The sequence below is a fragment of the Nyctibius grandis genome, chromosome 2, assembly GCF_013368605.1.
Source record: "Nyctibius grandis isolate bNycGra1 chromosome 2, bNycGra1.pri, whole genome shotgun sequence".
In the NCBI taxonomy this organism is placed as follows: domain Eukaryota; kingdom Metazoa; phylum Chordata; class Aves; order Nyctibiiformes; family Nyctibiidae; genus Nyctibius; species Nyctibius grandis.
This window is the reverse complement of record NC_090659.1, coordinates 108058944-108073514: the sequence shown is the minus strand read 5'-3', so window position 1 is coordinate 108073514 and position 14571 is coordinate 108058944. Positions and strand designations below refer to the sequence as shown.

At 42.2% G+C, this 14571-nt stretch overlaps 1 protein-coding gene across 1 annotated transcript in view; it reads right to left on the bottom strand.

Moving 5' to 3' along the window:
* Nucleotides 1–2786: 2786 nt before the first annotated feature.
* The window catches only part of ARHGAP20 (Rho GTPase activating protein 20), a 66890-nt gene continuing 55105 nt past the window's right edge, over nucleotides 2787–14571 (bottom strand). Inside the window, exons 10-15 of the mRNA XM_068425336.1 lie at nucleotides 11658–11836; nucleotides 8548–8709; nucleotides 7260–7369; nucleotides 6123–6312; nucleotides 5525–5636; nucleotides 2787–3847 (exon numbers count right to left, since the gene is read on the bottom strand). Of these exons, the coding sequence (XP_068281437.1) occupies nucleotides 2787–3847; nucleotides 5525–5636; nucleotides 6123–6312; nucleotides 7260–7369; nucleotides 8548–8709; nucleotides 11658–11836 (1814 nt within the window). The remainder of the gene's footprint in view (nucleotides 3848–5524; nucleotides 5637–6122; nucleotides 6313–7259; nucleotides 7370–8547; nucleotides 8710–11657; nucleotides 11837–14571) is intronic.

Sequence of the window (14571 nt, the reverse complement as noted above, 5' to 3'; positions counted from 1 at the left end):
AGGCCATCAGCAGAGCCATAAAAAAATTTACAAAGATGTCTTTTTAATATTCCCTGGACCAGGGATCCCGTCCCAGCCTGCCGGGGTGCCCAGGGGAAGAGAGCAGCAGGGGCCCCGGTACATTAAACATTGTCTTCCCAACAACAGCAGACCTAACGCTGCTGCTTACTGTGTTCTTCAGAGTCGCATCTGACACTCTGAAAAGGTCCAGGGTAATTCTTTTTGGATCTTAACAGCATTTAATTTCTTTAGTGAGCAGTTGCAGACAGCGATCTTCTCCATTAGTGCTCTTTTTTGTCATTGTCACAGAACACGGCTCATGCAGCAGCGGGGTGTACGCCTTGTAAGACAGGAGTGCATTTTAAATCGTACTGGGTCTACATCCAGCTTGTTCACCATATGGTTGAATTTGAAAGCACTCTAGCATTAGCTACAGCTCGAAAGCAGACACATAATTTGTTTCACAACGAAGCACTCTTGGATATACATTTACTTCAGACTAGCAGAGATAAATGACTTGCTGGAAGGTATCATTTGCAGGACAGAACATTTATAATTGGCAGAGACTAGAGTTTTTCTAAAGCTTTATTATTGTTGCAATGAATCAGCATTTGCTACTTGATGTAATCTTGGCAGCACAGCAATATGCTTTTTACCATTCCGAAAAGAAATGCAGAGTAGCTGTTTTATTTCAAAACAGCATCTTTTGTTGTTGTTGTTTTAAAGGAAGTGGCATATGTAGGGCTGTTAGATGACAGGTCGCAAATACATACAAAGGATTTTACCTTTGGAAGGTGACTATTACATATCAGATTCTCCATATTACTATTTTATTAAAATAGCTGAATATGAAAAAGATGAAAAAGACTAGATTGCAGTGAAGTCTTTGAGCCTGCACACAATTATACATGCTGGTATAGTTCCAAGTGCACGATGGTTTATTGCATTACGTGGGTCTCTGCAAATGCAGCTCTGCTTACAGATACAACATTTGCAGGATTAGAGCCCAAAATAATAACCCTCTGAGTCTATATTGTCAAGTAAGGATATTTCTAGCTTTGTTAACACACATCAACCCCCTCCAAATCTGCTGGAGAGTATCCATTCTGTCTGATACAGAGCTAAAAACCTTTTATGCTGATAATACTTGGAAACAGCTTAGAGCACTAGTCAGTGTTTACATTTTTCAGTAACGTGTAGTGACTTAGGAGCATAAGCACCTTTACCAGGGCGTAGCAAAGCAGAATAGGATCTGAAACTTCATTATGGCCAGTATTAACTGCAGCGGGGGAGGGCTTTTGAAGATGTAAAGCTAATGAATTAATCAATACCATTTCAGAAGCACTGTATGCATGCACGCGTGACCAAATATGTTTAGTTTACCTCTGCCATTCCTTCTTGCTTTCTCTATAACCCTGTGAACATTAAAGAATAAATCTTCCTCTCATCCAGTGTCCCACTCCCCTTCTTTCCTTGTTCCCAGCCCTAATATCTCTTATCCGAAAAGATCTCTCTGCACCTCCATATTGTTAAGTGCATCCCATTAGCTGAAAACACCCTCATCTCTCTAGATGAAGAGCAAAAGAGTGGGAATTCTTGTTTGAATATTGCTAAAATTTACAAAAGTTAACAGGATGACAACATACAGTATGAATGATGCCACCCAAAGAGGAGGAAAAATGCCTGCAGTCCTTCCTCATGCAATATTTGCAATGGCATCACTGCGACTTTTGCTTCAGCAATAGCTTGTAGAACTGGCACCTAAAAAAAAAAAACTACACAGAATATAAACTGAATTTATGACATAACAAATAATATTTAATACATAGCATTGAATGCATACACATCAATACCAGTGCTGTAACAACAAAACAGAACTCGTAAAATTAGCAGCAGTTTTTGCAAGTACAAAAATACACATTTTTTTTCAGAACATATATAATAGCAAAAATTATCAGGATATATTATACAAACTCAAAGCACTTAGATAATGCATTACTTTTAATATATTATAAGATGTTTTAGATGCTGCGTAATAAAATCACATGTGTTCTGCTTGCAATAATACATAATGCCATTTACAGCAATGTTAAGAAACTATTCACAACTTAAACACGAACAGAACAGCCAACGAAGCACAATAAATGAAACACAGAGTTGCGAGGTGTTAGATACAAGCTTCAGCGTTTCTCTTTATGTATTTTTGAGCTTCTTTTCCTTCTTTTTGCAGTGTGAAAGAAATAACTACACCTATCGAACATACCTTATAAACATACAGAAAACAATACGCTTACTCCTTGGAGGACAATGAAGGTAATACCTATCAGTTTCAGAACAGTAGTATAATACCACACTTATGGAATCTATGCTGACTTTGCACGGTACATCAAAACCACAAAGGACTGGGACTCACATCTGCAAGGCTCAACACACAAGTGGTCAAGGGGAGAGGCCCAGCAGGCACCCCGCTGCCTTGGCAAGCTCAGAGAACAGGGTGCTGCTCTTAGTTACCTCCTGCGATCCTTCCATATTTTCAAGAGATTTCTGTTTGCTTGTTTTTTAGCAATTTTTATTTATGCTTATAATGTTCTTGCAAAGCTTTATGTGGGAACATTACTTAGTTTCCTAAAAAAAGAAAACCTGTGAATCTGAGGACTGCTCAATTAAATTTGAACAACCTGGATATTAGACTTAAAATGAACACACATGTAACACCAAAGGCATTTTCTTTATGGTGTTTATTTTAAGCATTAAGACTCCCCCGCAAAAAGCTTTGGTCAGTCTCTTCAAACTTTGGATTGCTGTAATGCTTTTCTAGACCTCCTCTTTGATCTTGGATCATGAAGTCTGTCTCTCCCTGTGACTTTCAGAGGTAACAGCTGAATGTCAGGCTTAATCAAATAGCTATCGACTCTGCCAGCAGATTTCAGGTGCTCTGGCCTGCTGTTGGTCTCCACTAAGCCCCCCTCAGCCAAAGTGTCGGTAGGTTGTGAAGATGGTGGCACCCTGGTCGGAATAACCAAATAGTCATCAGCCGCTTCAGTGGCAGTGTCTTCGTGCTTCCTTAGTGACTGAAAAGTGCTATCGAAAGGGGAGGAGGTTTCAGTTGGGGTAAACACAGATTGGTCTGAAAACTGAGAGAAAGCACTGTCCAGAGAGCTCATTGACGACACAGACGGAGATGTCCCAGGAGAAGACAGGCTAGAAGAGCTAAATCCTGAGCAAATATTTAATCCCTCTGGCATTGGAGGCAGGAGGCAATGGGACGAGTCTTTCTTTTCAACATTTTGGTTTGTGTTGTCACTTTTACCGACATTAATCCCTATAATCAAGCTCTGATTGATAAGCTTTTGCCCTTCCATCTGCAATGACCGAAGCTGACGGAGACAGTCTTCGTCTTCATGAGACAGGACAACATCACAGCTGGCTTTGCGTGTTGCCTTCTCATGACCATCGCCAACACGGACAAAGCTGGGGGCGAGGAGGCCAATTGCAGGCTCTGAGGAGCGCCTGTGTCTTCTCAAGGTTTTGAGAGTGCCTGAGGTAGCTGCTGAAGAGAAGCCCAGTGCATTGGAGCAGAGAGACTCATTCTCTGAGTTTGCTTGTGATGAAAACTTACGGTGTACGTCAACAGAAATGGTCAACTGTTTTGACTTGGTTTTACTTTGGATTTCATCCACCTCCGTCTGCTCCGAATCACCGTCGCTCAGAGTGAAAACAGACTCCCTGCTCCTGTTATCCTGATCTCGGTTCTTAATCCAGTCGCTGGAAGAGGAGTCAGCTTCATCGTTCGCCTCATTTTCCAGGCTGTCATAGGAAGAGTCATTCAGATGAAGGGAAGCAGCATCTGCAAGGACAAACAAGCGTTAACATGTCAGTGACTGAACCACTCTGCTGACAAGCAGCTGCATTTTTGTTTTTGGCAAGTATCCGTTACTTTTAGGAGCATTCGTCCTTTAAAGATTCTTCAAGCAGAAATGTCAATAATTTCAGAAAAAAATTACTGTCTAATTTTGAAATGGAAAAACTGGAATGAGTGCTAAGTTAATGTGAATGAGTGCTAGGTTAACAGTTGGACTCGATGATCTTAAAGGTCCTTTCCAACCAGAACAATTCCATGATTTTAAGTTGCAGTTCAGTCAAGAAGCATAGGATAACGGCACAAATAAGGGTAAGGGGTTTTTTGTGTGTTTTTTTTTTTCTAAGTGGGGAACTTTAGTAGCAGGTAATCCAGCTGTAAACAATATTTACACACAGGAAATTTACATACAGAATATTAAATCAGTATTTATTGAAGGTTTCTTTTCATTAATTGAATATTGAAAAACATCATTTAACCTTTCTTTCCTTCTTTTAGACAAATGAAGAAAATAGGGCATACTGCATACTTTTATGGTTTTCCAGAAATTACAACATTTTAAGAGCAGCACTACAAAGAAAGTTCTAGTCTCAGTTTTAAACAGTCACCTCATTTCCACTGAGAAATGAACAACTGCACCCTGTTCTGTATATGTGATAACTGGAATTACATTAAATCTCTTTTGCGCTGGGCTACGGTAGGCTGACTTATCTCACATTTGCAGCAGACACAGTTCATGCATGGGCAGTCACCGTTCCTGAGTGCGTGCCTGAAAACTTGCTCAGCTGCCGTAACTCATCATGGGTCTGAGCTCTCAGTCCCAGCACATCCCAGCACAGCAGATCCCATGTGTTTCCATTCTCGGGGAGGAGGTGGGCCAAATTTCACTGGATTTCACCAAATTTCACTGGAGGCAGAGCACGAGGAGTTTGTAATGGCCACATCGAGTCAGTGTGGCATGCCAGAGCAAGTGCCACTACCACTTTTAGTATAGGCCAGCTGTGACTAAGTTTATTTTACAGAAATGCTGCTTTACAAATATTTTAAGGAGAGACCCAAAACTCCAGTCAAAATGGATACTTTCGCAGAGCTGGAGAGTAAAAGAATATTAATAATTTTCTGGAATGCTCTGCCAACTAGTCTGTCAGACATTTTCAACCCCTAGTTTCATGATTTTTCTGTGCTAGGAGCAAAATCTGCACATCCCATTGAAACTCTGGAGATCTCTCCCTTTTGATAATGAAGAATAGATGCTTTCAACCCTAATATAATGGTGTGACAGCTGTATTATAACCATTGTTGACCACTGACTTCCCGATATTCTGAGAAAACATAGGCTGGGCAAAAATTCTAGACTTGAGATGAAACCTTCTCCAGATTTTTAAATTTCTTTTTCTTTATTTCCCCTCCCCTCCTTTTTTAACATAGTGGCTCAGATGACTGGAATGGGAGCAAGGGATTCTTTGGCAGAGCGTTTTGCGATATAGTCCAGGTCTATGATAAGTTGAATCAGTGATTATCACCAATACTTTGGGCAAGGGAAACAGAACAGCAGTATTTGGGAACACCATGTGAAGAGGGAACAGCATTCTTCTATGGAATATACCAATCTTTTGCCTGGCTGAATTTAGCTGTCTAACAGGATCAAAACATCATCTGTATTACCTGAGCCGTTTTCTCTCTTGCATGTCATTAGTATTTCTCCAAAGAGGGAGGTAATTTCCTCTCCAAAAACCCTGCAGCAATTCTCAGTGAGGAACTGTACCAGACTAGAAATCTGCAACAAAGCAATGGGAGAGAGATGTCTTGTCAGACCTTCCACTACTCCACTCAGGGCAAGCTCACTATACAGATGAGGAACAGGAGCAAACTGCCCATCCATGATGTGCCCCCCGACAGCCAGGAACTCCTCTCCCGATCTCCTGGGCCTGACGAAAAGAGTCAGGCCCAGCTAAAATGTCCCAGTATACATCCTTGTATACATCTTTTCCATTTCTACTCTGTCCTCTTCCAAGGCCACCACAACCAGAGATCTTTTTGACAAGAGAAGCACTTTGCTAATACACTGGGTATCACTTTATGATCTCTCCACCCTTCTTCCTGGCAGATTATAACAATGGATCAATGAACATTTCTGAAACCCTGATAAGAGGACAGGTCCCAATCTGAAGAGGTACCAACTGTTTTCACATTTGTAACCAACAGCCTGGTTGAACAGGATGAAGGTTGGTTTGGTTTTTTACTACACTGCAGTCTCTCTTACCTTTTTTGTAAATTCACTTTCTATATCAGGAGTGGAGGAAACAGGAGGCCAGAGCAGGCTAGGTGCAATGCAGATAGCCAGATTAAATGCATTCATCTGGTTCTCTTCAGATCGCATTTCTATACCATGCAGTACTCCAAAGATGTAACGTAAGAGAACAACATTAGCTCTGGGGAGCTGCTCTATTAACCTGAAAACATACACAAATGTAATTCTTCAAATTAGTGACTGGACAAAATAAAACCATTTTCCACAGATACACACAAGTCAAGATAATGAAAATACAGAAACAAGGTAACACTAATTAAACCAGGGAGTGTGGCAAAGGCATGTTCTTGCTCAGCTGCTTTCCCTCACTGTGACACATCTCTGAACAGTTTTCTGGAAGGACAGAAAATACCCTAACAGTTAATTAAAATTACACTCTGTCAAACTAATGAACCAAGTACAATGTATGACATGAAGCTGTATTTCACCTAACTTGCCTGATAATGCACTATTCACTTAACCGAACAGCTCAGTTGTCTCTCCATGCCATCTAGTTGCCGTAAGTACATGTGTATGCAAGTACACGTGAGGTCAGCTAGTGTACAAAGCTCTGTTTCCCATGACATAAACTTTGCCCACTTTCTGTTTTATATCACCTGCAAGGGGGGAGGCTTCCCTTGTCACTGTGCTCCAGTATTTTATTCACAATTCCATCTTGGCTTCAAAATGGTCACTAAAATTTGAGATGAATGAGGGGGAAAATATGAGGAATGGATTTCAGCTACCCTTTCACCTAGGACCCCAAAGTTCTCTGTGGATGATTTTGGGTTTGGTAACAGGCAGAAATCCAAGTCTTGGATAGTATATTTATAAATATTATAAATATTTTTTTCATGAAAGGTTATTATTTCGTTTATTTACTGGCATCCACAAAAGGCAGAAAAGCATGACAAAAGAGAGTCAGAAAATTGTCCCATACAGGCAATCACTTAAATATATATGTAAACTTAAATACTCTGTCATATATAAAGATATTTTTAACATCTATTTAAAAAAATTAATTGCAAGTTGTAAGTTGAATGTTTGTGATTCTGCATTCTGGGATATAAATTTACAGGAAAAGAATACAGACAATATAAGTAACTCTACCTTTGGATGCTTTTTATCTTTTCTTCATTATTTCCTTGATCCATCACAGAGACCCATTTATCACAGAGCTGGGATGACAAAATGCTGCCAGGGATGTTGCGAAGAAAATCCTTATCAAGCGAAAAGAAGAAGAAAACGTGAACAGCTGTTCTGGAGCACGGGAGGGAATAGGAATAAACTATGCAGATACAAGAGGATGTATCATCAGTGGGACAGCACTAGCTGACAAGCATCTTGTTCCACACAGCAACAAAAACCAGCAGAAAATCATCTGAGAGAAAGAAGTACTTCGGATTATGCTTAAAGTTAATATTTTCTTGCCCTATCCCCAACCTTTCTTGTCAAAACAGAGGTATTCGTATGCTTCATCTGCCATTGCTGAACTAAAAAATCTGCAGTGGGATCAGTTATTTTGGCGCTGCATAATGTCTGTCTTTACTTATCACTTGACTTCATCTGTAGTGCCTGTTTCTTCTCCTCAGATGATAAGCTCCAATACCACCGGACCAAGTGGCCCTTAGTGAAACTGTTATTGTGGGATGAGTATTGCACACCGGCACTTTGCATGGTGCAGCTGTCCTGCCCTAAATGCATGTCCTAAAACCACCAGTAGGAAGGTAATTGTGTAAGTCTCACCCATGAAAACCGCTCACATGGTAGCAAGAGGAATGGCTTTCTGCAATAAAAATATTCCACTGATGCAGTGCTTGCTTGGGAATGGAGTTCACAATTTCTTTTAAGCAAAAACTACACATAAACTGATGCACTGTACTAAAACGTGAAAAGAAATCTGCTGATTCTCCTTGTAGCTGAAATTTTACTGAAGGCCTGGGATGCTTTTTACACAAGCAACATTGTTTTTAACGTACAAGTCTGTAAGAAAAGATAATCCATAGGAAAATGAATCCAAACATTTCAGGCAAAACTATATATTTGCAAGGGTCTGTAGTGTAAGTTATTAATGATGAGTAAGGAAACAGGTCTGCAAACCTGCCTTTCTAGTAGTTCGTTGACTTTAAGCAGAGATAAAGAAAGTTACAGGACCAGGTTGTTACTGAGACCTCAGGAAAGCTGGCAGCAAAACAAGCTGGCTAGTCCTCTTCCCCATTCTAATACAGTGGTAGCCTCCTTTGGAGATCCTCACAATTTTAATGTCCCAGCCCATTCTTATTAATTCAGCCCACCAAGTCCTTTCTGGGCCTGTCCCTGGGGAAAACTCCTACTCATTTGTGCCCAGGATCTGCACTGCTCTCACACAAAAAGGGGGAAAGGAATGTTCTTCACATACCTTAAACAAAGATGCTGTCACAAATATGGATTCGCAGGCTAGGTCCACTTCAGCGCCTGAATCAAGCTTCTCCTTGAGCTCTTTGCAGGTTTTCGCACTTCCAGAGCGTCTGAAAATACCCTCGGTGGAAGGGCCCTCTTGGTAAAGGAGGGAAAGCATGTCCTAAACAAAATTAAAAGGCAGAGAGGCTTTCTCAGAAATATATTTTATTGTCTAGTAGCATTAAAATGTGGTTTTGCTACTTTTGCCGCAGGTGAAAACCTCTGAGTCCTAAAAAAGCTCACGAATCAAACACAAGTCAAGGCTCACCCTCCAGGCCATGGCAAACTGCATGGCAAAGATGTGGTCTGGGGCACTGATTCTGGAAAACATCCCCCTCAGAAATGCTGAGCACTAACCCCCTCCAGGTTCTGTGCAAGTTTTAGCCAAGTTATTTAAATATATAAACACTGTGGAACAGGAGAAGGTTAGTGGTCTACCTAATGCAATGCTACGCATCTGACAGTGGCCTCAGTCAGACACCACTTTGCAGGAAGATACGAAACCCTCACTACTCATCAGTGTGTTCAATATTATCACCGATGAGAGACGATGACTTCTGTTCTATGCCTGATGTCTGAAAAAAAAAAGAGATTTTATCTAAGCTGGAAAGTGCTTTGTTTGTTAATATCTATCTGCACTTCTACAGCAGACCAGAGCCAGATTTTTACCCTCTTTGCTTCTTGTGAGTGGCATCATACCCTGCAATCAGCTCAGGGCTGTGAGCGGGACCACCTCTGGGGCAAGGTGCTCCCGCCTGGGAGGTCACCCAGCGGAGGCTAAAGCTTGACTTACGGCCCCTCTGAAGCCAATGAGGCTGCAAAGGAGCAAACAGGTAGGCAGGTCACCACATGAGATATTTAAAAGGAAAGGGAAAACAAGCAGATTCCTGCCTAGCTTTTAAAATAACAGGAGGGCCTGATTTCTACTGCTAAATAAGAGAGGAAAAGAGCAGAAAAGGAAATGCTGAAATCAGAGACCTCTCCTGAGGTAATATGTACATGATATTTTCCAGCTGCTTAATTCTCTGCAGTCTCCTGTGGGTCGTCTCTCAGACATGCTGGTCACCTCTCCCCAGGCCTGCTCCAAGCGATGTGGAATTTGTCATATTTGTCCCTTCCGAGGGGGAAACACATGCAGACAGTCTGTGGGCTTACGTGCATGCACACAGGGGTCTGAGGACCGAGTTATCATAAGAAATGGCAAGAAAATGGACACTGGGGGACAGTCTGTCATCATTAAACCAAGTTACTGTAACAGTAATGACTAAGCAGTGGGTTTTGGTGACTTTCCTAGTCTGGGCTGTAAGATAGGTCTTCCTGATACACAGCAATGCAAATAAGTCTAATGGAAACTACTATTTTTACTTTTCTTCTTTAACATTTCTTTCTCGCTCTTGCAGAAGTTGAAAGCCAAGCATTCATGTAAGTGCAGACACTTTGGAGGAGCACCTCTCATGGCATCAGGACTCGCGTCAGCATTTCCATTTTCTTTGCAGGGATTTAGAGCTCTGCTGTCAAAACAGGCTGAGTCCCACAGCACCATATCTTAGTGCACGAACAAATGCTTTGCAAATGTATTTTGAATAAAATACCCACAAGATAAAACTGGGAAGCTCCTCTTAAAGTAGTAAACCCAGATGAAATTACATGAATGAAGCTAATGGTGTAAGACAATTCAGTGTGGCAATGGCTACAAGAGAGCCCTTCAGCTGTGAAAGCAAGTTTGAAGGTCTGAAGCAGAGATGTCAAGCATGCCTGCAGCATTCGTCCCTGATATTTTCCTTCTCTTGCTGGTAAATCCCACACAGTCCCTCAGATGCAGTATTCCATTCTCCAGAGATGCTGCATCAAATCAAAAGTAAGTTACATTTTGTGGCATAAACACAGTGTTTAAGATTCAAAGCACAAAGTCTACCAAGCTGTGAGTCTATGCTTAGTAACTTTGTGTTTTTCTCAAATTAGTAAAAAAATATTACTAATATTAACGCTTTGGAGAAATTTCTGAAATGCAGCACTGGCTCATCTCTCAGACAGAGAGAATGAGACACCAGATTCTTACAGAGTCCATCTCTGGAGGGCTTATCTAAATAACCTAAATGATAAAAATGCACACTTCCCCCTCAAAAGAAAATAACAAACCTACACTATTAAAAGACCTGAAAAGTCCTAGTATGATTCACTACTCAGGCAGTGGTAAAGCAGCACATCAAGCACAAGCTTAGGAGACAAACCATCTCTTCCTGTAAACTGGTGTAACTGATTTCAGTGGGGTTCAGGCAAGTTGTTCCAGCCAAAAGTGGGGCTGTTAGGATGAGGGGCACGATCCTGCAGGGCTCACTCTCACTCTATAAATGTTTCAATTGCTGCATTGACAACAGGGCAGTCCTCAGTTCTGGACCAAAAATGCCACACATCTGCCTTAATTATGCCTAGGAAGGGGCTCTAGGACAACCTTTTTCATGTTCCTGGACTGGTTTTGAGAGCACCCGCAGCACTAGTGCTCCCTTGAGACAGGATGAAAAGATGCTCCTGCAGCCTCTGCCTTCCCACCTATTTTTGCAGTGGTGCTGTCAGATCAAAAATGGGGACCCAGAGTGCTTGCCTGGCCTGGGGTGCCTCTGAGAAAGGCTCTGAAACTGTCTTCTGAAGGGCAGGTATCATTTGTATGCAAGCATGGGGTGGCTATATGGGACAGTAGATGCCACATTCACTGAGTTGGGGATTTTACACAGATGGGAGTGGTTTAAAAAGTATGTGTGAATGTGGCATTTATTTACACTGCGTAAGTGAGGATTAGGGAACCAGCCTTATAGAGTGGGCTATAAAGAAGAAATATCCCAGAGCAGCAGAACAATCACATACATTTCTCAAGCTGTTTGGTATTAAGCAGGCCTGACCACAGCATATGTTAAAAAACAAAGTTCTTGCTGAGAACCGCAAATGAGGTTTCCTTCTGGTTTCTCTGCTTGGGTAATTTCAGTGTCTCGTTTACACAGTGTCCCCATGTTCTCATTCACTACACGAAGAAATTCCACTACTGTAGGAGCCAGCCCTGAGCCTGGGACTCACCAAGAGGGGTTTGGGCAGGTTGTCATCCTCACAGATGGCTGTTAGCAAGAGGCCAAAGAGCTTCCCAGGAGCTGCAGATGTTGAGGAGAGGGGTGCATTGTCCAAGTGAGTGCCTGGGCCACGCCAAAAAGCCCAGTTTATGATAGATCTTTTCCTTTTAAATGACTTCTGGCTTAAGTCTGGGAAAAGAGAAAGGTGTTTATTAGAAGAAATGCATTTCAATTCTAATTCCAGTATTTGTTTTGCAGTGGTTGCTGTGGTTTCAAAGGGAAAAATGTCATGATCTCAACCAACTCCTTGGCACCTGGCTCAGCCTAGTCCACCATGCGCATACCTGTGCTTGTGTGTGTGTGTGCGTGGAGAATGTGCTGCCTTACCCATGCTCTTAAGAGGATCACCAGGATCTGCACTGCCCTGCTGGACCACAGCATCAGCACTTACCACTAAGTGCAGGACGGCAAACCTCAGCCCACTGACTTCACACGGAGCTGGACTGTGCTAAATGACTCATTTCCCATCCACAGGTGCAAAACCACAGACCTTCTTTGGGAAAAAATAATATATAAATACCACTGCCCTCACCTTGGCTTGCTGTCTGGAGGCATCCTAGTTCCCCTGGCAATGCAGGAGAGCACCCGCTCTCCCCACAAGTAACACCAAAGAATGAACTAATGGGGTGAGACATTATTGGATCAGGAAAAGTTGCTGCCTTTGCACTTCTCTGCAAAGCAAGCGTATCATTAGTGCCCTCACTCCAAGCATTTGCTGACGATGGCCCAGGGACAGTGCCTGCCCTTTAATCAACGCCTTCCAGATGGCATTTCAGCACGCTGCCAACACACTGATGGGCTCCGTTCGTCTTCATTTATTTTAACGTATTTAATGAAATATCTAAAGAGCATCACTAAGTGAGGCTCTTATTTGCAGCGCATAGAGAAGGAAATACTGGTGTTAGGATACAAAAAGGGGTTTTTTTCATATGACATTTTTCAAGATCAGCCAGTGTAAAAGCTTCTTAACAGCCTGGGCTACTGTTAAGGGTGAGTTAGGACTGTTTATGATGAAAGTGCTAACCAAAAAAAACCTACTCTGATATATTTTTCCTTTTTCTAGATGTTTTCAAAGCCAGTCAGCTTTCATTTAGTTGCCTACCTACCCTGTGCACCTTTCTACTAGCTGGTTCTTCCACCTGGTCAAACATTTTGCTTTCTGCTGTTGTGAAGGGCAGAGGGTAGAAGCAAGGCTTGAAGAAGTAAGGATTGTGGTATAATCCCAGATTTTTCTCTCCTATACTTTACTAAACTTGTTTTTTAGCCCAAATAGTGATTTTCGTTATATGTCATTCCATTCTAGGAGATCATGGTCCCTTTGGGAATGGGTGGAAGTCTTTTCATTAGAGGCTTACAGGATGAAAAGTTACAGTTTAACTCAAAATATGAACATATGAATGTGAAAGTCTGATGAAAAATTCTTTTAATAAAAAATAATGAGGAGGATATACATTTTAAGCAGTCCAAAGCTTCATGAAATACAAGCTTGGCAGTGTCTAAGGCTTTACTTGACACATCATGTTTTGGGAGAACTAACCTATAACTTTCGAAACAGCAATTTTTCTTTCAGATGAGCTGAATATTAGCATGTGAATATGGTTTGCTTCACTTGGAATTCTATTCACACAATGGCAAATACATATCGGTGTTTTTTTCTGGCAACCCTGTAGATCTCAGTGGAAGTAAAAATTAAGAAGAAATGCTATTTTGGAGAACAGGGAATAGCAGAAGTGGAAAAAATGGGTCTTAAAATTAGGAACTTTTCTTAGTCTCTCACTGTTCACTTCACTCTTAAAAGGCATGGCCCAGACTGACAACATGAGCAAGGGGTAATTGTGATTAACTGCAGCTCTCTCCTGGGACAGGACAGAAATCTTAATCAGTGTTCTTCAACACAGACGCATGCAGCACGGGCAACAAACAGGAGGAGCTTGAAGCCCTAGTGCAGCAGGACAACTATGACATAGTTGTGGAAACATGGTGGGATGACTCGCACAACTGGAGTGCTACAATGGATGGTTATAAACTCTTCAGAAGGGATAGGCAAAGTAGGAGAGGCGGTGGGGTGGCCCTGTATGTTAGGGAGTGTTTTGATTGTCTAGAGCTTGAGGATGTTGATGATAGGGTCGAGTGTTTATGGGTAAGGATCAGGGGGAAAGCCAACAAGGCAGTTGTCATGGTGGGAGTCTGCTACAGACCACCCAACCAGGATGAAGAGGTAGATGAAATATTCTATAAGCAGCTGCGAGAAGTTGCACGATCAGTTGCCCTTGTTCTTGTGGGGGACTTTAACTTACCGGATGTCTGCTGGAAATACAATACAGCAGAGAGAAAACAGTCCTGGAGGTTTCTGGAGTGTGTGGGAGATAACTTCCTGACACAGCTAGTGAGTGAGCCAACTAGGGAAGGTGCCCTGCTGGACCTGTTGTTTGTGAACAGGGAAGGACTTGTGGGTGATGTGATGGTTGGAGGCCGTCTTGGGCATAGCAACCATGAAATGATAGAGTTTTTGATTCTTGGAGAAGTGAGGAAGGGGGTCAGCAGAACTGCTGCCTTGGACTTCCGGAGGGTAGACTTTAGCCTGTTTAGGAGCCTGGTTGACAGAGTCCCTTGGGAGGCAGTCCTGAAGGGCAAAGGGGTCCAGGAAGGCTGGACACTCTTCAGGAAAGAAATCTTAAAGGTGCAGGAGCAGGTCATCCCCATGTGCCAGAAGATGAGCTGGTGGGGAAGAAGACCAGCCTGGCTGAACAGAGAGCTTTGGCTGGAACTTGGGAAAAAAAAGGAGAGTTTATGAGCTTTGGAAGAAGGGGCAGGCAACTCAAGAGGACTATAAGGATGTTGTGAGGCTATGGAGGAAAAAATTA